General features: G+C 42.7%; 1 protein-coding gene across 1 annotated transcript in view; it reads right to left on the bottom strand.

The window, feature by feature from the left end:
* Positions 1-1,609: 1,609 nt before the first annotated feature.
* Positions 1,610-24,262, bottom strand: part of SH3RF3 (SH3 domain containing ring finger 3) — a 247,182-nt gene continuing 224,529 nt past the window's right edge. The window contains exons 9-10 of the mRNA XM_058018799.1: positions 14,516-14,853; positions 1,610-4,866 (exon numbers count right to left, since the gene is read on the bottom strand). Coding sequence (XP_057874782.1) covers positions 4,698-4,866; positions 14,516-14,853 — 507 coding nt within the window. The 3' untranslated portion in view covers positions 1,610-4,697. The remainder of the gene's footprint in view (positions 4,867-14,515; positions 14,854-24,262) is intronic.

Raw genomic sequence — 24,262 nt, forward strand, 5'->3', positions numbered from 1 at the left:
ACAGGCTGTCAGGCACGGGCTGCAAGGGGACCACCTTGGTACAAGCCCTTCAGTGTTCTGGCTTGTGGCCCCTTTGTGGCACCATGGGGCAGGTGGTGCTACTCAGTGGCTGAGAAAAATCAAGTGGTTTTCTGAAGGGAGGACAGACACCCATGCCCCAGTGATTGGAAATACATCTGTGACCACTTGGAAAGTTATTTTTGCTACATGAAAGGCTGGGGCGCGAGGACAGGGCTTTCTCCAGACTGCAGCACCTCTTGGCTTTCCTTCCAGTACAGCTCATTTATTTGGTTTGGCACCAACTAACCGAGCCATGTAGCTGCCAGGTTCACCATGTATAAGGAGCTGCTGATGTCAGGAAGAGCTTTTGGCTGCAGGAAAGCCCTGCAGATGTTGTCCAGGTGGTTCTGCTCTCCATGAGCATTTAGAAACAGTCAAACTGTGTAACAATTTTACAATGATTATTTTTCTTTCAAAACATGGCCTAAATTTCTGCCAGGCACTGGAGCAGAAGCACAGGGTGACACGCAGTAGGACGGCTGTGTGAGGTGTGTGGTGTGTGCTGGCAGCAGGGCACAGAGAGATGCCAGAGGAACAGGACTGGCAGAGTGTGGAGGGGGCTGGCACGCCAGACCAGCTCAGAAGTAGCTGGCAGGCTCCTGTGTGCAGCGTTTTGCACCATGCTGCTTGTCAGCCAGCCAGCAAGGCTTAGCACAGGGAGAAGTGCTGCCTGCCCACATTTAAATTTGAGTGGTTCCCACATTTCAGAATTTTGACTCAGGATCCAGCTGGGGCAAAAAGAGACTCGTGTCACCTCCCATGCAGATGACCTGGTGACTTAGCTGTGCCTCACTCACCCCTGCCCTATGTGCTCCCTAACTGCAAAGAATCACCACCTGTGTGTGGGTGACTTTTCCAGTGGTGTCTGTCAGCCAAATCAAGGCAAACACATCCAGACCCACTTGACTCATGTTCTCCCTTCAGATGTTCTGCACTGTGCTGCTGAATGGCAATCTCAGGCCTTGTCCAAAACCAGGCTTACCCCTCTCACCTGAGTTAGGGGGCATTCAGTTGCCCAGGGTGCAACCTGCTCCTTCCCTCTCTTGCAGTTCCTTGGCTGGACACTCCCTAGAGGACACATGGACCCCGATAGTACCATGCCCAAGCCTACCCAGGGCATGAGGAAAGGGGTTTTCCTCGGCCTACAAACCTGCTCCAGCCACCAGGTGCCCCTGAAGCCCATTAACACTATTAGAGGCTGCTCTTTTCCTTGCCAGTTTTCTGCTTCCACATCCCCTCCTGGCCTCTCTGCCACAGCCTGACCCTTGCCACCCTGCTGCCTCTTCCTGGCCTGTACCCACTCTCTTTCTCTGGACCTACACACCTCTGCTCCACAGGTACGTTGTTACCTTCTCAAGATTTTAAAGAAATCCCAGTTGTGTTAAAAGAAGAACCATTCCTGTTCAGGCATTTCTTACCCCTAACAGGTTTTTATTTATGTGGGAATTACTACAGGGTTTGCAGACCAGTCTTCCCTATTTTCTTTGCAAACCTCTGAGCCAGTTACACTGCTTGCTCACCTTGTTGTCAATAGAGAGAGAAACCTCAGTCAAGTTGCCTTAATACTTATTTTATTTAAAGAATCAGAAACACAGTCATTGTAGTTCATTTGTACTCATATCTGCCAACATTTCCTAAACCACGTTAACATTCATGTATAACAAAAACATTTTCTGAGCTGTGCAAAGTTCAAAGGAACTGTTCAATTACTTGAACCCATTTCTAGAAGAACAAACCTGGCATTTTACAAACTGAGGCCACCAGAAGGAATCTTTTCCCCGCCCTGTTGCAGGAGATGGAGATGCCCTCTCCTCCCTCTTTTCCTGGCATGACAGGTAAAAACTAGACCACAGTATGAGTCAAACCTCTCTCAGTCCAGGACTTTCTGAATGGCACTGGGTCATGTTTTTGTATCACTGGGCTGTATTAAGTTCACCTTAATACTTGTGCTCCTGGCATGGAAGTGATTTGTCCAAGAAGATTACTCAGTAACCCAAACTGTGATAAGCAATAAAGAGGGGCCAGAAACAGCTGCTATCAAAATAGAACACCTCCTCCCCCTTCCCCCCATATTTTTCCTAGAAAAAAAATATGACTGGAAGGGTTGTCGACCATTCAAAAAATCATCATCCTTCTTGCAAAATGTATTTTAAAGCACTGATTTAATGATTTAATGATCTGCATGTTTTCCTTGATCCTCTCACACTCCAACTTTTGTCCTCTTAGAGTTAAGCATAAAACGGTAGAAATCTGGAATCATTTTAGATCTGGCTAAACAGAATAGGCAGCATGCAAGTTGTCATCCTGTTTTGTATTTCTGACTGTAGTAAATTCACCACGGAACAGAATTTTAAGAGTGTTTTAACCACTGTAAGTTGTCAGAAAAAAATCTCATCTCTGACGGATCTAACCCAGAATTTTCATTGGAATCAATAACACATTTTGGCATTGCTGACTGCCTAACTGTGCAGTTTACTGTTTGAGGTGCAGTGACACCCGTTCTGACCTGGACCAAATAAGTGGAACAGATATGGCTCTAATCTCGAACAAGTCTTTCCAGAAGACATTTCTTCAGTCTCTTATTGGTTATAAAAAGGCAATTTCCTCTTAACAGTAACTAAATTTTTAGTGACTGACTCATTACAATCAGAATATCAACAAATGCGGCAACATCAAGTATAAAAAGAAACACCCTGAAAGTGATGCCTCCTGGTTTGAAGGTGCTATACTTGGCCATGAACTGTGTTTCTGGAATTGGTTTGTTAACATGTGACAGCAAGAAGAACTTATTTTACAGAGAACAAAGTCACAGAGCTGAACTTAAACATGAATGCTCACTTACATGGGTTTTGATATGTACTAGTACACACGGCTTGAATGAAAACAAAACTTACACCTTCACACATGAAATACTGGTAATGCAGTGATGATGTTCACCCACCAGGCCTCTTTGTTTTAATAAGATCATCTCCAGGTTACAGTGCCTCTGACACACTTCTAAACACCCACCACATGTGGGCTTTGGCAAACAGCCAACTGCTGTCAGAGGCAAGGTATGGATACAGCTATGAAAGGCCTTTCAACGCAATTCACTCCTCAAGAACCGATGTCTTTTTAAATACTCTCAACAATTGCATTATGATTTTTTTTTCTCATTCTTTTCTCATTCTTTTCTCATACAAATTACTGGCTAAACTCACATTTATTGCACCTTTAAGTCCCTGGTAGATGGAAGCTTATATTGCCTGATACAGTTTGTATTGTAGCTTGACGACATTAAGAAATCCAACAGTCTCCAGAACTGTACATTTCTACAGTAAGAAATCACATTTCCATAACATTAATGACTGCTGTCACAGACCAGCTCTTGTCTCCATCATGCAACGACAGAGGAAAACTCCACAGTCCCTGCGTGTGCTAGAACCTGCAGTGTTCTTCTTATTGCCATGAAAAAGTCAATTAAAATGACTCCTCTGGGAATTACTTCCAATTCTGGAGTCATTATCACTCTCCAGACAGAACGCTGTGCTTCAGCATGGGTCTTCAGCCACTCTAAATACGTAGGAGAGAGCAAGCATGTGTGTGTTTCACAGGCAGCCCCCCCAGGTGTATTTATTGGTGACCATGCAGCTTTTTCTCTTTTCCTCTATGATGCAAGAACAAGCAGTCTGATCTCAATCTTCAGGTATGGTTCTAATTTCATATGTTGAATGCAAATCTTGTTGCAGCCTCTCTGTTTAACCAAATCTTTAACAATTAAAAAAAATAGCACCAGATGTATGAAAAAGAGGAAATGTCTGATCTAGTAGGAATATATATAAAGTAGAGCAATTCTTACAGTAAAAAGGTACGTCGTACAAAAAAGCAATGGAAAGTGATACCGAGGACAAAAATCCATGCTGCATATAATACGGGCAGAAGACAGGCAAAAGGGATTCTGCTCAAATAACCACAGTTTAATGCTGGAGCCGTGCTTCCTCCAGGACCTCCCTGGCAGCAGTGCCAGGACACGGGTTGGTGTGGCACTCTGAACGCCGACACGCACCAACAAACCTGCGCAGCATATCTTTGAGGTATATAGAAAGCATGACATTAACATTTTTGACTCCTCATTCTTACTTGCACAATGATGCACTGATCTTTAGCTGGGGTTTTCTCCACCCTCCCCTCTTCTTCCCTTGGTAAAAACAAAATCCCAGTTTGAGAGCTTCCTAGCACAGCTCCTTGAACTCTCAGATCCATCTTGCATAGGCCAGTAATAAGAACACTGCAGCTCTGACAAATAAGTTACAGCAATATAACAGCTTTCCTCTTAATTTTTTTTAAAGATATCTTCTCTATAATTTACACAAAAGGTTAACAGCCAGAGTTTAGGTTACTACAGTCCAGATGGGCGTCCTTTCAGTCTGTGATTCCAGGTGGAAGGCACTACTTCAACATACCACTGTATGCACCGCACACGGTCTCGGGAGCACAGCAGGACACTGTGTCTCCAGAGCTGCAGACTGAAGGGCCTGGGGGAAGTCTTTGGAAATAAAAATGGCAGTGGTTATCAGTCCAGTTTCTCTTTGCTGTCTCTTCTTGTGCTATGCAGTTTCCCCTGAAAGCTCCTCAGTTGAGGGAGCGGCGGTTTGTCCTCAGAAGCTCTCGACAAAGCTCCCGGGGAAGAGGCCCGTCCTGCCATTCCTCTGCAAGGTCCCTTTGTACCAGCCGTCCTCCCGCTTCTTGTGCACAAACACAATGTCACCTTCCTTCAGTTCGATCTCCGCCTCGCTCTGCGGCGGGTACGGGACCACAACGCGGTACCTTCGGAGAGAGAAACGTGCAAACACCTGGTTAATTGATGGGAGCAGCTGGGCACCAGTACCAGAGATCTTGGGAAAAAAACTTCAGGAAATATCAGTAAGTTACATTTTCACACGCTCGTTGTATGCAATGCAGCTACTATATTTTCCACTAAAACTGAGTAAGATGTAAATTTCTGGCCAGCTTTGCTGGACAGTTGACCAGGATGACTCTGGAGCCAGCCCATGAAAGCAGAAATGTGCTGTCAAATGGATGGACCACTCATGGTATCTCTGCTCCCAGCTGTGTGCTGAGCCTGTGCCAGGACTTGGCTGCTTTATCCTAGTGCTGTATCTCCACTGTAACGTGTCTTATTCAGTTCTGCATTTGCTCCCCCCAAAAATCATAGCATCACAGAATGACAGAACAGTATGGGCTGGAAGGGACTTTAAAGGTCATCTAATTCAACCCCTCTGCCAGAGGCAGGGACATTTTCAACTCAAGCAGGTTGCTCAGACCCCATGTGTCAGCTGCATAAATCAGTCTGGTGTCATCTGCAAACCTCCTGAGGTGCCCTCAATCCCACCATCTATGTTATTGATGAAGATATTGAGCAGCACTGGTTCCAGTGTGGACCTCTGAGGGACACCACTTGTCACCAATGTGGATTAGGACATTGAGTCACTAATCACTACCCTCTGGATGTGGCTGTCTAACTATTTCCTGATCCACTTAACAGTCTACCCATGAAATCCATCCTTCTCCAATTTAAAGAGAGATGTGAGGGACCATCTCAAAGACCTTACAGAAGTCCAGATATGTGATACGCTCTCTTCTCTTCTCCACTGATGATAAAAAATGGGGTTTGCAATGCTCCCACTGCATGTGACACCAGCAGATGTTAGCTAAAGCAGTTCACATTTTTCTTCTTATAATGTGTCTTGAGATTGTACTTTGAGTCCCTCAAACCTGGAAGGGAAGCTAAGATGGAGAGGTATCAAGTGACTTTCAAAGCACTCTCCAAACCAACGGGGAGCCCCAGTCCTGAACCATTCCCAGGGCTCTCTGAGAACTTAGTCGTCAAGTGTCACTTCATTTCAATGAAGTAATGATGTGTCTGAGCCTGATACAGCTATTCTGCACTCAGAGCTTATCAGCAGGCATCCTTCTGAGAGCACAGACTGGGCCACTTTATATCAATGCACTTGTGTGCAGAGCAGGGAATATATTTCTACTGCATGGTTGTTTTTTTTCCTTCAGCACTTCTGCAGTTATCTGGCATTTGGTTAACAGTCAATAACTGTCTTGCTAATTGCAAAGTAATGAATATAGTAAGATAGTTAAAAGTTGCCAATTGATTATTACCTAAAGTCCATCTCCTGAGAATTAATATATTCACAACTGCTGCCTGGCCGCCAATGCCTGTTTGTGACAAGGTGAGTACTTAGTTGTGACAATATCCTGTCCCTGGGGACTTTACCATGCCCTGGAGGCTGTGGACCATCGAGGCCGTCCCCACTGGGACAGTACTAAAGCAAGGGGCTCTCCAGTGGCAGTCACCCATTTTCTTAGCAGATTTTGTCTCAGGTGCCTAGTGACTTCAGCTCTGAAACTAGGCACTCCACTTTGGCATGACACTGGAAATATCAGCTTTGACTCTATGTCTGGACATCTCCACAACCAAACAACCCATTACTTGGAAAAGCATTAAACTCCATTTGAAGCAGGGGTTCTGTTCTAATAACTGACTAAGGCTTTTTTATCTTGACAGCAACACAGTCGTGGAAAATATTTGTGTTCAAGTGCCATCAAAAATTTGCTGATCCTCTCTGTACCTAGGTTAATAAATCTAGTTGTCACTTCATTCCTCTGTGGAAAAGCAAATAACAGGGGTTGAAACGTGTGCAGGAAAATGGTCTATCAAGCTATCATCTGTGGAACTGCTACACTTATAATATGAAGCTTTGCCAATTACACTCATTATGCAAATGAATGCACACATTATTTCAAACACTCTGCTGCAGTGTTGATTAATTAAATTATCAGAGTGGAACAATTTCAGCTAAGATGATGCCAAGTTTCAGATCTCACTCTTACGCACAATCACACATATCGGAGCTCTGCATCAGGAACTCAAGAGGCCTTGAGAAATAAAAAAGGTTGGACCTCAACGTTAGTTGAGTCTTGTGGAGGTACTCACAGACAGTTCTGGCAAGTCAGGAAGCAGAAACCCAGAAAAAGGTGGTGTCTTGGGCAGGGTCATGCTGAAGACCCAGCTGGGACTGCCAGCACCTCGTGTTGTACCAAAAGCACAGAGAAATCCTTTAAAAGCAAAACTACGTCCTCAGAGTGATGAGCCGCTAGTCCCTAAATGGTTCACATGAGGAAGCAGGTTACCACACTCAACAAGAGTGCACCCAGTGTCATAAAAGAGGTTCTGCACAGCATCTTCTTAGCAATTCAGAGAAATAAATCTCAGTCACTGCATTACAAAATGAGGCACTTTTCCCATTCAGGAAACCCTAAATGCTATGGCTTAAATTGAATTAACTACAGTACCTCACAAGATAGTACCGAAGAGGTTTTTGATAGAATAACAAAACACTAGCTGTGAAAGACCTTGCAATCAGATAAGAGAGAGATGGAAAAAGAAGCGATGCCTTTTCCCAGAGAGGTCTGAAGCGGAGCCTGGCAGAGGCAGCATCCCGGCGCGGCGCTGGCACGGGGAGCTGTGCCGCCCCTCCACACCTCCAGGTGGCACCTCAGCCTCGCTTATCCTCTGGAACGGAATCCCAAGGACAGCTATGAGCCGTATTTTTTTGGCAGAAAAGGTCTCCTCTCCCAGACATCCTCCCTCACTCCCAAAAAGGCAGTCCGGGATATTTCTATTTATATCTCCACTTTTAATTTCCCCTTTTGTCTCCTTTTCGAGAAGATGCTATAAAATTGTAGGTTTTCCTATACCAAACTATCTCTTGGCATTTTAGATGGATCTCAGTCTTAATTTTGTCTGTGTCACATTCCACCTCTAAATTACCAACTTTCAAAAATGCTAATTAGCTGGGCAACAATTATGATGACAAGTGTGGCAACCACCTCTGACCAACATTAACAATATTTTCTGTTGTAAATGGTGTAAATCTGTCTTATATAGTTAAAATTCTGTCAAATGTTAATCATTTTGGCCCAAATTCTCAGCAGCAATTGGCTGTATCAGGCTGAGGGTCCAACATACAGCCCAATGGCCTCATCATTTCCAAGAATAACACAAAGGGTTATGCAGCACCAGCAGGACCCACCACAAACTGCTCTCAGGTCCTGTATTTGGGAGCAAAGACCTTCCTGTGGTTCCACTGGTCTGTCAGGGATGGTGTTCCTTCAGAAAATCATCCACTCACAGCCAGGTTCAAAAACATTCAAACCACCCCAAAATGGCACATGTTTAGGCTTGTATGAACACTGAAAGTAAAATCTCTGCTGATTTATGCTCCAAGCTGTCCTAACTCTGTGAGATCTCAAAGGTTGTATTTCTCTTTCTTTCTTAGTACAGGGCCCCTCTTGTATTTTTGATGTTGGACATCTCCACTGCTGGCTGCTGGGGCATCCTTGGATTGGGCACTTCATCCCTAGAGGCTCCTGTCCAGGATGGGCATTGGCCTGGGAAGGATTCTTGGTGCACAAGAGATAATACATGAGGAGAGGCTGCAAGTAGTATCAGCAAGAACAGGGGATGGGTTTTCCCTGGGCAGGGAAACCCCAGGGAGCTGGAGAGTGGGGCAAAGTAAGGGACAAGGTGGAGGAAGAGGGAGGCTGATGGCAGAAAAACTGAGAGCAGAGGAAGAAACGTGACTGTGATGAAAACTGGAAGCCCTGACAGAACGTGTGGGTATGGCTGCTGAGGGGGGAAACTCTGCTGAGCTGAGTCTGGGAGAGCAAAAAGCCTTGGTGGGAGGGAGCCTGGGGCAGGGACATGGCATCCCAAGAAGCAGGAGACTGCATCAGTAGAGGCTGGCACTGGGGCTGGGGGTGGGATGGGCACCCTGGCAGCAATTATCTCACTGAGCTGGGAATAGGTCCATCCTCTGCTGTCGGCAAAGACCTTGCAATCCCCGTCCCCTGTCTTCATAGCACTTCTTTTCACAGCCAAAAGAAACACCTCTCCCACCCAGTCCTCCCTTTGCTACTCCTACTGAAATCTGGAAGGTGCAAATAAGACTCCTAACCTCACAGATGTCACCTGATGGAAGTTCTGGTTTTGTTTCTTTTAAAGAAGCAAAATGATTAAAAATATCGTGTGTAGATACATAAAAGAAATCTACAACCTTACAAGAACACAAGTGTTTCACACCCATGCATCTGAGATGAAGAAAAAGGCAAATAAAATTGTTCATGACTTTACTTCTGCTGTCTTGCAACATAATCTTTCATTATATGATTGCATACTATTTTTCCCATAGGATGCTTCATTTAGTGCATAAGATGCTGCTCTGGAAGTGAGTCAAGGCTCTGACATGGGAGGCACTCCACCTTTTGCAGAGGTTGGAATATCATTAGCAAGTGACCATGCTGAAATGCACTGAGTAGTGCAGATGTGGGGAAAGTGGCTTCTCTGACTCCTTCAGCTGCAAAGCCTCGTGCCACACTTTCCACAGAGACTCATCTCATGCACATTGCCTGCGTGGGAGTCCTGTCTGCTCTGAATGACTCACACAGGCCCTCTGTCACTGTGCAGGCAGGCACTGAACAGTATTGATCAGAACTGATCAGTAATTAATGGCTGAACTCAGCCATGGACACTCTGAAAAACCTCCAAATACTCACTGAGAAAATATGTGTATCCGGGACACTGATGGAACTAGAGCAACTTAGGAGAATGTGCAATGAGGCAAATTAGGTCTGCAGGGCTAACCTCCAATCTGATCCCATCTAGACTGCTTGAATTTTGATGCTTAATGCAAGTTCCTGTTTCTCAAAGTATCATTCACTAAGAACAGGTTTCATGAGTCCACTCCAGGTCTCTTATGCATTAGGGATACACATCCCTAATGTGGAGGCAATGGATAATCAGTGCCAATGGACCATCTAGCTCAGTTAACCATTGCTCTTGTCTACCAGTGGAGCTCTGTTTTTTCATCCTTTCACTGGCAAGGAAACTGCAAGGAAACTCTGCACACTACAAGCCAAAATCTGCTTCTCCACAGTATGGTGACTGAATCAGTACCCCTAGAAGAACAAATCTCAGTTGGGTTTTTTACCTTTCTGCTGGAAATATCTTATGATTCAATTTCTGAGATGGTTGATGGTTAGTTCCCAGTCCTAAGGCAAGTATCCCTACTCAGAGAAGCACTTAACCATGTGAATACATGTCACTGTTCAGTCAGAAATTACTCCTTGGGTCATTTCTCTAGTATCACTTTCCAGGAATGAAAAGAACTCTTCTTTTGCTTTCCTTTTTGGCAAAGAAGACATATGAGCACAGCAAAATTGAAGTCAATGGGCGTTAAGCACATGCTTGAATGCTTCCTTGAATTGGGAGTTCAATTTCTAATGTGGCAGTGATTTGTAGAAAGATACATGGAAGGATCTATTTTAAAGGTTAAACTTACTACTCCCATCTTATTCCGCAGCACTGTTGTGGTTATAACTTGGTTGAAGGCTGCATGAAAACCATAGAAACGCAGTGCAGACATGCCAGTCGTGACAGTAAGTCTGGCCACAGCTGCTTTATCACAATGTAACATGGCAGAGTTAGTGCCAGCTACTATAAAAGAGTCAACAACGCGTGACATGTTTTACTCAGGTTCGCCTCTGGGAACAGTGCCAGGCAGCGAGGGGAACATGACTCACACACACACACATGCACACTCAACTCTCCTGTTCTGCTTCATGTACAGTCACATTTTCTTGAAGGGGGTGGCAAGGGAAGTATTTTGTTTTGGTGCTGCCAGGCACACAGCACACCCCTCCTGTGAGCCAACAGCAGGGTGGGATGTGGGCAAGGCTCTGGCACAGTGCCTGCTTCATCAGTGTGTCCCTATACTGGTCCTGTTTCTCGTACCAGCAGAAACTGGATGGAGCTGTAGGTGGGAAAGAGTGTGTGGGGCACACACAGCCTGATGGGGTATTCACTTGGCAGTCAATTCACTGCCACATGAAGTGACAAGGACACCACCTGGGAAATTTCTCTGCTCTGCTGTCTGGATTGCTGGATGCTTTATGGCAGAGAGCATCTGAAGGAATGTGGTTTTATAAACTGGAAGTGGAAACTACACCCAGAGGGCAGAGATGGGCTCTCACTATCCTAGCAAACTAGACAAATATGAAGGCTAAATGACAGGAGAGCTAGGAGCAATTTCCTTCCCAATCCAGTCATCCATAGCCAGGCTTCAGAATATCAAGAAAAAGAAGATAATTGCTTTCCTCTCTACGTAGAAAAAAAAAAAAAAAAGCAAACCACCAAAAAAGGAGTAAGAGTATAAACATTAACAGCACCTGCAAGAGGGTGATGTTTGCTTCGCCTTTCTGTCTACCTGTCTGCAACTCCCAGACAGGTCTGCACTGCCAGGCAGCAGAACAGGCAATTCATCCCTTAAATAGTGAGTGAGCTGCAGGCAGTCAGAGCCCTTTAATGCACCCCTTGGTGCACTGGGTTTGATTGGTAACCTGGATGTGGCGAGGGCTGGAGCTGCAAGCCAGCCTCTATAGGAAAAGCAGCAGTGCTTTGCTGCCTGCATGAGCCCCTCTTTGAATGCCGTAAATATTAAGGAATGTGCTACTTCTTCCAACCTTTCAGTGCTCTGTTTCTGTGTGCGCAGATGGGCGTTGGGAGACAGAAAGCCAAGTACAGCTAAGTGTACTGAAATGCTTTGCAGCTTTTTAAAATTTCTTCCAGCATCTGAATCTGTTTATCTAACCTTTTTTTCCCTCTCCTCCCTTTTCTTTCTCAGAGAATTGCTCCTACTGTGCGTATGAAATGCACCAAAATGCAAACAAGCAAAATACGGAGCTGAGTGACGTTGAATGCAAGTCGCTCCATTGCCAGATGTGAAAAGAACAAGAGGTTTGAAAACCATAATTTGTTTAAAAAAAAATACAATTTGGTACTTCTGAGAAATTTGATGATTTAATGAGCACAGATGGATGTGGGATGAATTTCTAGCAGACAAGTGTTTAATGTATCTGCTCAGATTATTCCAGGACTAAGCATTATCCTTCCTAGTGCATGAAGGTAATTAATATTTCCCATTATGGACATGAAAAAACCCATATGATCAGTTAAGGAATGCAGATACACCAATGATGTGGAAGTTAATTCATAAATCAATTAAAGAATCTTGCCTGCTGTGTATAATTATGGTTACTTCAATTATAGCTTATTTTCAGATTTAAGACTCAGGAATCAAAATACATAAAATGAGAGGAAGTTCCTTATCACCATATACTGCAGCTGGAAGTATTTACTCTGTTTTAGCACTCTAAATCTATTTGCTCCTGATTCCAGCACAACTAAGAGGATCCAGGTAACCTTTGTCTCTCTGGTTTTATTCTGACAGTTAAAAATGGTCATCAGTTAAATGTTTCCTACCTGGACCACCTGAGGTGGACTGAGAAATTTGCAGGGTATGGGACTAGCCCTGGCATATTACATAATGTGTCTGGAGTTCTCTATAGTAAAGCTTTGAGAGCACCACATCTCTGGAGATGTCAGGGGCTGTACTCCCCAGCTTCTCTTCATGGTTACATTTAACTAAAGGTGCAGCAGCCCACTGATTCAGTTACACTGGTGCTAAATCTGGTTTATATTGATTTAACTTTTCTTATAGCATTAATCTGAACTGATGTAGACCAAATTAAGTGTGCCTAAATAGGGATTGGTTTTTCACTCCTTTTACTAAATTACTTTTTCATGGATTTTAAGGGCAAGAGACTACTGCGATAGTCTGTTCTCACCGCCTTCATTACAATGCTGAAGGACTTGCCTGTATTTATTTCTGCTTCAAATCTAACAGCTGCACCTGAACAAAAGCATCTCTTATAGAAAAAATGCCAAAATATTCCCATGCCTGTCCTGACTGCAGTCTCTTACAGACTGTTACCATGCCATCCCTACACTCCTTACCAGGTGTGCCAGAGCTCCCTGTGACCCTCATTGCAAGTATATAGCTCTAAATCTTCCATTTTTCTTATGATGCTTCTCAGAGTCCACTTCACTTTGCATCAGATTTGCCTCTTCTGAAATACACTGTTACTCTGTTTTCACCTGACCAGGAACTGAATTAGCTCTGTACCAACAGCTCTGCCCTACCCATCACACACGTCCCACTTCAATCCTCATCCTGCAACAGCAAAGGTTTTATGTTGACAGTCCAGGTTCAGGACCCCACTCCTGTTGGGCTGCACTACATACATTAATAACCATTTTCTAGGGATTTCTTATGTAGAGTTAGATTTGATGCCAGTGAATCAATTTCCAATCCACTTAGTATCTGCTGGGTTGGTTATGTACAGTTTACTCAGCAAGGGGTTCTATGGTAACAAGCCAGATGCCTTAAAAAAGTTTAAGTATGTTACGGTTTCACTGTCACCTTCCCAACTGAATTCCAACCTGCCTTGAGTAAAACACTGTATATGGACAGTCCTGTAATGTCCCTTATTACACATCATCTGCTTCATGATTCCAGCTGGATTCAGGGTCAGATGCCTTGCCCAATCCATTCCCTTCAGCCTCCTACATACACTCAGACAAAACTAATTTCTTTCCAACTTCTGTGATTTTAATGTTATTTCAAAATTGTTTTAAATACCAACTCAAGAGTGTTCCCTCAACAGCTTTTTGAAAATTCCTCAATGCTTTTGTAAAAATATGTTTTTCTCAATCACCTTCTGACTGGAAAGCTTTTCAACAGCACTGTATCTGTGTATTATTTATTCCCTTCCCAGTCCTCAAGCTGCAGTCTTGTAGAAAACATTTACCTGAAGCCAGTGTGACTCTGCACATGGAAATCTATCTCTTTTCTGCAACCCCCAGCTCTTTTCTGGTCAGTTATCTCTCTCTTCACCAGCTTTTGTATTTTGGTATTCCTATTCTTCTTTTTTCAGGTTTGTGAAGTCAGTTAATCTGAGGTATACCAAGGTGGAGACCAGGCTGCTGAAATGAACTCCAGAATCACTGGTTCATCCCTCTCTAGAAACAAGCTACGTTTTTGGTAACAGATCACTAAAGATGGCTGTATCTGTATGTATTCTAAACAAGAAGAATTTGAAACAGTCTTTGGTATTGCAGAACAGGACATGTCCAGATGGGACATAATATGCCAATTCCTTTAACTTATTCCTTAAGTTAAAATACTGGAATCCCACTTTAAATGTGGCATTTGCCAACAGTATTTGCACCACCTGGGCTGAGAAAGCATGCTGTCCTCTCCATTTAGACCAGAGCTGTGGAGTGTCATGAACAGGTGCTCTTCAACACTTTAAACCTGCATGGTGTACCAAGTGATTTTCAATGGGCACATGCATGTAAGCCTTGTCTTCCTAAAAGACAGCTGAGCCATGTACAGTCAATCCACAGAACACCAAAACTGCAACAACTCTTGAACAAATTAAACTTTCATTCCTCCTCCAACTGCTCCCTGTGGATGCAGGCAACCTCAGGAGAAACACAACTTACCTTTCCCGGGGCAAAGGCTTGGGCTCTGGCCGAATAGCTGCCATGGAAGAGAGGGGAGGCCTGGCAGGTGAAGGGATGGAAAAATTCAAATCCAAGGAGCCTGTTTTTCTGTGCAGAGGCTCCAGCCCCATGGCTCCTTGCATCTCACTCTCGATGGGGCATGAGCCAGCTCTGCCGTGACTGGAGAGGGAGGACAGCTCAGGCCCCACTGCCCCTTGCAGAACTCCTTCAATGGCTGTCTGGGGGTCGTGGGTGGGGGACACGGATGGTGGGGAGCGGGACTTCTTTTTTGTGGATGCTCCTGCTAGAAGTTTCAACAGCCCACTCTTCTTCTCCTTCTGCAAAGAAACCAAACAAAACATGGGCAGTGAGCAAACACACCCAGTCCCTTTGTTTTCATTTTAGAAAACCTCAATGTGTAAGGCAGGAAATCTCTCAAAACTGCCATGGAGGCAGATCCAGGTAGAACTTGAACTTTCTATAATAAAGATCCTATGAAAATCCCACCCCATTGAAAAGGGCTTCAACTAATTCAGTAAAGACCAAACATACTGCAAAGATTAGCCCCATTTTCAAATCTATCCAGGCAGTGATCATGTGCCTTTTCAAACAAAGAGTGCAGCTACACCAGTACAGCAAAGACACAAACTTCCCAAGCAGAGAAGACAGCAAAGCAGAGCGCTGCCCTCTCTCTTCAAGGAGACTCCTGTCCCTCAAGAGAGATACATCCCACAAGTAGGAAATCAGGACCCATGGCTAAAAATCTCTGCTGGGAAGCACCATGGGCTGAGGAGAGATTTCAGATGCCAGCCCAGTGCAAGAGAAGCATTTATCATTACTGCCTCTTTTACTACCTGATGCAGATTTACAGTAGGGAGAATGGAGGCATGACAATCTAGTTTAACAACTCTTTCCAGAACATGCTACCCTTCACATCCTGCATCACACAGCAATAACTATTCGTGTCTCCCTCCCAGAAGGGGGTCACTGCCCCTCATGTGCTAAGGTAAAGGTATCACCTTGATGTTTGACGATAGACCACAAAATTCACAATTGGCAATTGCAGTGGCAGTGCATGGGAGGTTTCAAAGTTCTACAAGGATTTCTGACACAGAGAAATGAAAAGATGATAATAGCACCCTTTCAATTAATGGGAAGAAAAAAATTTAGCCTGTGTTCCTCAGGAAACACATCTGACCTTTTTGATTTCACAACAGTGTAAGAAATCCTGCAGCACATTTACCTCAAGCACACACAAATAGCAAACACTATGTCCTTCATCTTGAAAGTTTTTTGGCTAGAGGTTCATATGTAGAAATTGGCCATCCTCTGGCACATGCTCCACAATGTTAGGTTACAGTTGCAAACCAGCAATGCTGTGCAGTAAATTTTTCCATTTTTAAAAAATGATACAAGAAACTTTGCAAAGGTCTATTAGATTTCTTCCTCTCTTGTCAGAAGTGTAAGCCATTACCCAAACAATCTTCAGAGTCTCAGGGCTGTGAAGTTCAGCTGTACTTGATAATTTGTTCAATAATAGGATCCCAGGGGATAAAATCAAACCCAGAAACAGCAAGACTTATGTAACAGAAACTCTCTCTATATATTCAAGTAGGAACACTTGCTGGAAATACAAGCCAGTAATTTATTTATTCTCTGTAGACAAAATGTCCCATGCAAGGTTTAAAATTATGCTCTTTTATGTTCTGACTGCTGAAGTAATTTCTCAAAGCAGCTTTAAAGAACAGAAAGGCTACAATAAACTAAATAGAAGATTTTAAAAGATGCTAGGATTTACTACAGTAAATGTACTTGGAATGTCTGGTATCTCTGCTTCCAAAGTTCTTGTCAGCACTCCTTAACTGTCATGGACTGGTAAGAAAAACAGAAATACCTTAGATGTCAAGACACAGAAGACATAAAATGAAGACAGTTGTTGTCACAGAGCCAAAGTCCACTGATTTTTGAAGAGCAGAGTCTGAACTGCTGTCCTAGGGTGATCTGTGCATCCGGATCCTGGTCTCCTGCATACCACTGGTCATGTTTTAAAAGAGTGTTTTGCACTTACAGGATGAAAGGATCCTCCTGTCAAGATGTTCACCCAGGCAGAATCCATGGAAGCTAAGGGAGGCTGGCCATATGGCACCACCAGGTCAAAAAAATTAAATCAATTCCCCTGGAAACAATAGAAAAGCAGACCAAATGCCCCTGATAAATATCTTCTTTTTCTGATGGGAAGGGACTGAATGGAAAGTGCATTCAGGAATTCCCCTGAACCACCAGAAAAACGCTGCAGTTTTTCTCTCACTGTCTAATTAAGAAATACTGTTGCTGTCACCATTATATAAAATTTTAAAACTCTTCATGAAATTGCAAAACTCTTCTGTCCCTGTGGCACACTGAAACAATATCTCTAATGATCCCAGCATCCTGTGTCAATATGCATTTGAAGGTGCCCAAAGGTCAGTGGCAGAACACAATAGCCATTGTGGGGCTCTGGAGAAACGGCTATTGTGCAGCAGTGAGCACTTTGAGCCTCTTTAATTGGCAGTCTTGCAAATGCAAAGTAACTATGTGAATTAAAGCCCTGTATAACAAACAATTAATATTCCTATGTGGTAGCAGCTTTTCTCATTTTTGCTTCTAATTTAAATACCTTGGCAAATTTTCATTAGAAAAATCTTGTGCAACTTAGACCATTTAAGGCAAAGAAGCAGAAATATTTGGAATGAAGGAGGTGCATATACTCACACCCATCTACACATTGAAAAGCAGATGACAGTCATTCAGTTCTGTTTTCAAGAATGGCTTCCACTCCACAGGGTTAGCCCTGGCAAAAATTTCTACTCTTAAGTTACTATCCCTTAGAAAACAGAAAGCTATAATGAACTTGCTGATCTATCCTTTGTTCTACTTTAATAAAAGGAAAAATAAAAAATTGATTTTTAGCCCCTGCTGAGCGTTTTACTGAACTTTTGAAACCAAGATCTGTGGTCTTGGAAGAGAGAAGATGACCTAATTCAATTGCTAAGTCTAGTCAAAACCTGAGCAGCACCATCCTTCAAGCAGTGTCCTTGGGCAAGGTACTCAGAGGTGCCCTGATACCAACCCCTTTGTGTGGGTGGAGATTAGACAGCATGTCCAGCTCCTTCTCCCTTTGAGTCTGGCTCTCAGCCTTCTGGTGTCACATGGCCACATCCTCTGCTGAAGCTGCTCACAGCATTTCAAGCAAAAGAACCACTGTCAGGGACTGAGAATTTACTGTGATGTCACCCATAGGAAAGAGATTGGGTTTGAACCTTGTGTGATCAGCAGTTCAGCCTAAACCACGACATGCCTCTCTCTGTCTGTAATTTGGGACTAAGTTGAAACTCTTCCTTGTGCTGTGGGAATTTGTTCATGATTCTAGTGTTACAAAGCTCTACATTTCTTTGGGAGCAACCTGCTCTTTTCCATGGCTTTAATATTAAAAAAAAAAAGGGAATGGGATGTTAGTATGCAGTCCCAGCAGTGATTTATTGCAAATGTCCAAGTATTATGAATTCATTTAATATTTAGTGTAATAGCAGCCATCCTTCACTAGAAATTAATATTTATATGTCTATTCAAGACAGTCCTTCAGCAGTTTCACTGTAAATCAATGAAGCATTAATGGGCATAAATGCTGTAGAGAAATCTACACCAATTGGTTACAGACTGTGTCACTTTTGAATAGAGATAAGAAGTTTACAGGGGAGATATCTGATGACTTACAGAAATGTTTTTGAATTTAAAAAAATAGTTTGCTTTTTTTTCCATTCACAGATGGTTGTTTTATTGTTTTCTAGGAAATCTGTAATCTACTGAAACAGCTGTGTAATTACTGAGTTTTCTTTGTCTAGTAGCTACATTTCCAATTGACTGCAAACTGTGTTTGACATCCCTACCCCCTGAATCTGCCAAGGTCAGACCTTCACATCTGTGTTGATAGATGGATTCACAGTGTGGACAGCACTTCTCCCTTCTCCTGGTTACTGCCCACATGCTTATATGAATTTAAATCATCACCTTTGTGTTGCCCAGATTTTATTCTAGGACATTCAGAGTCAAAACTTCCAAACCAATAATTTCAAAAGGATTCAAAGGAAAGCAAAAGAACAAAATTAGCCCTTACAAATAAATTCCAGGCTGTTTCTAGTTAAAAAAAAAAAAAACAAAAACACCTGACTGGGAACACAGACAGTATAGACAACTCAGGATTTTTTCTCTGGCACGGCTGACAGTGGAGGCTCTGTTCCTATGGGGTAGCATGAAGGAATCTCAGAGGATATCAGTCTCTAGCAGCACAAGGATGGGATGGGCAGCACTTCTGTGACCCTGAAGCATACCCTTAGGGAAGCCAGCACCTGGACAGGTGTAAGTTCCTCTCAATATGCCAGTGTGAGAATGTTTGGGAAAGTGAATACTGTCTGAGCTTAAGAACTCACAAAGGATTAGATCAAAATTAAAGTTTGAGATATGTAAATGTTGAAATATTTTGCTTCACAGTAATTGGGGATGATTTTTCCCCTCATTAATAACTCACTTGAAGATAATAACTAGCTCTTCTTTCAGCTTCAGAGATGAGATGAGCACAGAATGCAGCTACTTCATTGATGACTGAGTGATAACAGAGTCCCCTGTCTGCAAAGCCATAATCATGCCATAATCTAAATACCAATTACAAGTACTGGATATATTAATACAGATATATTTTTTTAAGCCACCCAATACACAGAACATTCTGGTTTAGTTTTCTTCCTCTGCAGCTCCTGATACTTAATTTTCTGCCTATCCAGGTTCATTAAACAAATGAGGAAACCTTACTGCAGCTTTTAGAAAAGCTGTCTCTGGTCACTGAAATGAGGTAATTTCTCATGCAACACCAGTTACATCAATAGATAAGACAGCCAGAGGGAGAAGAAGAGGTTTCATTTAAAATGAAGAAAAAAGAAACAAAACTGCTTAAATGCTGTCCTGAGCCCTATGAGGGCTCAAAAGCTCTCACAAATCAGGAACTTATCTATCAGTCAGTACCCCCAGAACACCACTTTTATTGCTTGTTTAACTTGGTCAGTGCCTGTTTGAGTAAATGTAAGTTAGTGGCTGGAGAACAGTGCATTTTTATTTTGATTCCAACATGGCTTCTGGTGATTGATGCTTGCATTGAAACAGCAGGTCATATTTTGGATTATGTCTCTGAGGAAAAACTATCTGGGTTTTTTAAATCTGTAAAATTATTTGACTTGGGATTTTGATAATCATTCAAAAAGCCCTGACAAAATCCCCAAACCAATATCATCTCAAAGGGAAGCTTCAGGCCTGAAATATCTTTGGATATGTATTTATCATGTGCAATTTGCCACTATTTCTCATGAGACATTGAACAAGAGAACAGCAATTACTTACTACACAATTTCCTCTGATTTTAGGGAAAGACTAGTCTGGTATCATATATTATATGGAAATACTTGCCAAAGATTTAGTTTTTAATGGAGACAACTGCTCCTGGCCACAAGTCTATTATAATCTCACTATACATGTCACATGCCAAGAAACAAAAAGGATTTTATGATCATAGTATCTTTAGCTTTTAAATTCCAGTGACAGTAACATGCATACAGATGTGCACAAAATATTTTATTTATTTATTATTAATTTGAAGATAGATACTATTAAAAACGGGGGAAATAATTAAAATGTCTTGCTAGACCTGTCTAGGAATTTTAAATGTTTTGAAAATAAAACTGAGAGTAAGGAATTAGATTTCAGGTCCCAATACAGCAAAGCACATAGGTACTTCATCATGTGCTTTTGTTGAACTGAGGTGGATGCAAGGCTCTAGAGACTACAAAAACAGATAAAGAAGGAATCTAAAAATATATTTCAATATTCAATTTAGATAGAATATTAGATCTTTCAAACATTGGAACAAAGTCAAAGGCTAGCTCAAAGGAAAAAAAAACCCAAAACCAACTGAAGAGGAAGCAGAGAGCCTCAGCTATCGTTAAGCTTCCTGGAGGAAGCTGAATTCCGGCTGAATTCAGAAGAGGTAGAAGGTAAAAGAGACTCTGACAGGGTTAAGAGTGAATGAGATCACCTGCTCCACTGATACTGTAGCAGTTTTAGTGCTACTTTGTCGTGGGAACAGCTGGAACACAGCACAGGGAGTTGAAACTACTGCTGTGATGAGGTAACCCAAAATTGTGCACCAATAAACTGAAATGCAAGAACACCAGCAGAGAAGTGATGAAACCATGGCTCTCAAGAAGACTGTGTGACCTTTTCACTCACTTCCAATCAGCCACTCTCTCTAGAACTAAGGTCAGATGGATGTGTTTTAGTCCTCATTTTAGTCCACCTCTTCCTTTGAAGCGTGAGCAACCTCTTGGGCGCACAAAATAAAGGAGTAGGCCTGATATCCTTGTACATTTAACACTCAGCTTCTTTCTTTGCTCAGCAATCTACTGGACTTCAATTATCCTACAACAAGTAAGGGAAATTCAGCTCAAAGCATGGGGATCTCCCCTCTCTGCTCCAGTCTCCTGCCCACCACACTGCCCACACAGAGAGGCTTTAAGTGTATACTTTCTTGGAAAGCAGAAAACTGACAGGAAATACTGACCTACAAAACCCCTTCCTGTGGAGATGGTACTTGGGAAATGGATTGATTTTTTCCCACAGTACAGGAATTAGGGGGAACCTAAATGAGATTATCAGGCAAATGGTTGAAATGAAAAAAAAAAAATAGGAAGCACTTTTCCACATAACACATAATTAAATGGAGACTTCATGCACACAGTATTGTGGAAGCCAAAAGTATGAAGAGGTTCAAAGGGGATTAGACAAATTAATGGAGAACAGACCTAGCAAGGACTATTAAAAAATGGTATGAATTCAAACTCTGCTTCAGTAAATCCCAACAGGTAAATGAAATAGTACTTAAAGCACACACAGGGTAACTCCACCTTGCTATAAAGAGACCACAAAAACAGTAATGTTCTCAGAATTATTGCTATGCTAAAAAATTTAGGTATTTTGGCAAAAGCTTAGGAAACAGGACAAAACCAGGAATGAGCCCTCCCCTGTGCCCTCTCAGCTTTGGGAAATCAGCTGTTCAGGGACTTCCTCAGCAGCAAGGGTCTGAGAGAGGGCAAAAGGCAGCCATCAGGATGCAGTGTCAGCCAAGGAAGAGACACAGAGCGTAGGGAACCACAGCCCCAGAGCACTTTCACAGCCCTGCAACTGCAATTTGGATTCCTCAGCTCCATCTCTGCTGTGCAAACCTCATACCCAGGGCTGCTACACTCACACTGCACCAAGGAGGCACAGAAGTCCTGGTGACAGGGCTGACAAGGCCCTATTCCTTCTTGGATACCAGCTTGCTTCCTAACCTGGCACTGCACCGCCTTTGCACATGCCAAGGGCTCCCTTGCAGCTACCATGGGATGCACTGTGTCTTGAGGACCTAACCTAATCTGAAGCCTAAAAATGTTACACCTTTGTTTTAATACAAATCAACTGTGGTAGACTAACTGTACTTTCTAGAGAATTGGAGCAAAACAGCTGGACAGACCATGAGCATTGTTGTGAAACTTTAGGCTGATTTATTCAAATTAGAGGATAATCCATCACAGCTTGACTACAGCACAGGATTCTGAAATGAGAAAAAGATGCACAATTAAATTAACTGCTAGATGAACTACTTAAAATTAATGTTTCTAAATAAGATGGTTTAGACTGACTGGTTAGCTTGCTGCTCCTTGTCTCATAAGGAAGTGAAAACGATTTATTGATCCTGGGAAGCATTGGGAGCAACACTCAGATTTTGCAGTAAGCCAGAGCACCCTCACTCACAGAACACCTGAATGAGAGAGAATCAATGACAGAAGTCACAATGTGCTTCAACACACTTTAGTCTTACACATAGCTGGCTCTGGCTCTACCCATTCATGAGGGACAGATTTTGTTTCAGAAGCAAACAGTTAAAATTGCTTGGCCTTCCTTTGTAATCTTGTTAAATGACAGGCAAGTGACACTTGTACTTTTATGGAAAGCAGAAACATGAGGGTAAATGGTTTGGATTAGTGGAGGCCATCTTGTGCTTTATCCCTGATGTATCTATTCCTGCTTGGTTGATCTTGTTCCAGCAGCTGTGCCACCTCAGGCTGTAATTTCAGCACTTCCAACAAACCACACAGTACTGGGCTGGCTTGCACTCAGAGGGAAGACTGCTTGTGGAAAAATCAGGTATCACAGGAGCTATATTCTCCTCTCAAAATCAATTCCCCATTGGAAGAAAAAGGTTTGTCAATAGACAGTGAAAAATTGTCAGAATTTGTGTGTATACTCATTATGGTGAAATAATTACTTCCAAGGATTAAACAGTTCCTAAAAGTTGCATTTAGCTGGAGACAGAGGAGTCAGCTGAGACTGACAGAATACATCACACTTGCATGGACTGTGGCCTAGAGGGGATCAAAGCAGAAGCTCCTCTTGCCTATATTTCTGAAAATTACCTGGGCTTTGCACTGCTGCTTGGGCAGCCTGGACTGAGCGAGGGACAGGAATGAGAGGGGCCCTGATGGTCCTCAGATGGTCTGAAATTTCAGAAGCAGGTGCCTGACACCATCAAAGCCACAAGCATGAAAATTTTTCTCTTTCTGAAGGCTGGCCTCTAGTTTTGGCAGTTATCACAGCATCAAATCTGAGCATTCCCCAAACATTTCTGATTTATTTCATGCATTAAAAACATCAGGCCTTGTCCCTTCTCCCTCCTACCATCATGACAGCATATCTGAAACAAAGCAATACTACTAACTCAAGCTGGTATCTTCTGTTCTGGGTGTAAGAGAAGCCCAGCCCCTGAGCACACAGGGATCACAGGTGCTATTTTTCCATGGGCATCACAGGCCCTGCTGGGATGTCTCTCAGAACTGCACACTGATTTGTGATCAATTACTGAAGTGCATAAGCTTTGCAGGCAAAGCAGCTGAGGTTTCTGTAACCTCCCCTGTCAGCTGTGTTACAGACAGGCATTTTCACTCTTACTGTATTTCCAAGCAGCCCTGTGAATTACTCCCAGGACACACTAAGATGCTGAAGTAGTTTTCTCGCATGAAGATCAATTGATCAAGTACACTCTTTAAAAAAATGAAGAAAGAAACCCAGAATAATTTTAAAGTATTGAAAAGAAAGTGGCTGTCAGTGTCAGAGGAATGACCAGAGGAATGAATTGTAAATGACAAGTTCTTTGGTAAAGTCACCAAGAAACTGTCACTTTCCAAATGCCACAACACTTGGGTTTTAATTACTAGAGAACTTTGCCATGACAAAAAAGCTTGCTTTCTCAAGTCTTGGCAGCACATGTCATAAGAGCATCCTCTCTTCATCAAAAACTAATATTTCATATTTTTTCCTAGTTTCATATTTTTTCTGCTTAAAAAATACACCCTCCCCCCCTTTGCTTAAAATATTCTATACTAAAGACAGGTCTCTAGTAATATAAAATTTCTCTCTGTTAAATTAAAGTGCAGAGCAAGAAGAATCAGCAATGAGAAACAGAACTAACCAAAGGGAATAACTAGGGCATAAGTAGGGAAGGGAGTCAACAGCACTGCAGCTTTTTTTCACTTTTGTACTAATCCTGGTTTTACTTTGTTATCCTGTCCCTCCATTTACCTTCCCTTCCTTTGTCTGTTTAGCCCTCTTCTTTTTCCCTGCCACATG

The sequence above is a fragment of the Melospiza georgiana genome, chromosome 2 (genome assembly GCF_028018845.1).
Source record: "Melospiza georgiana isolate bMelGeo1 chromosome 2, bMelGeo1.pri, whole genome shotgun sequence".
In the NCBI taxonomy this organism is placed as follows: domain Eukaryota; kingdom Metazoa; phylum Chordata; class Aves; order Passeriformes; family Passerellidae; genus Melospiza; species Melospiza georgiana.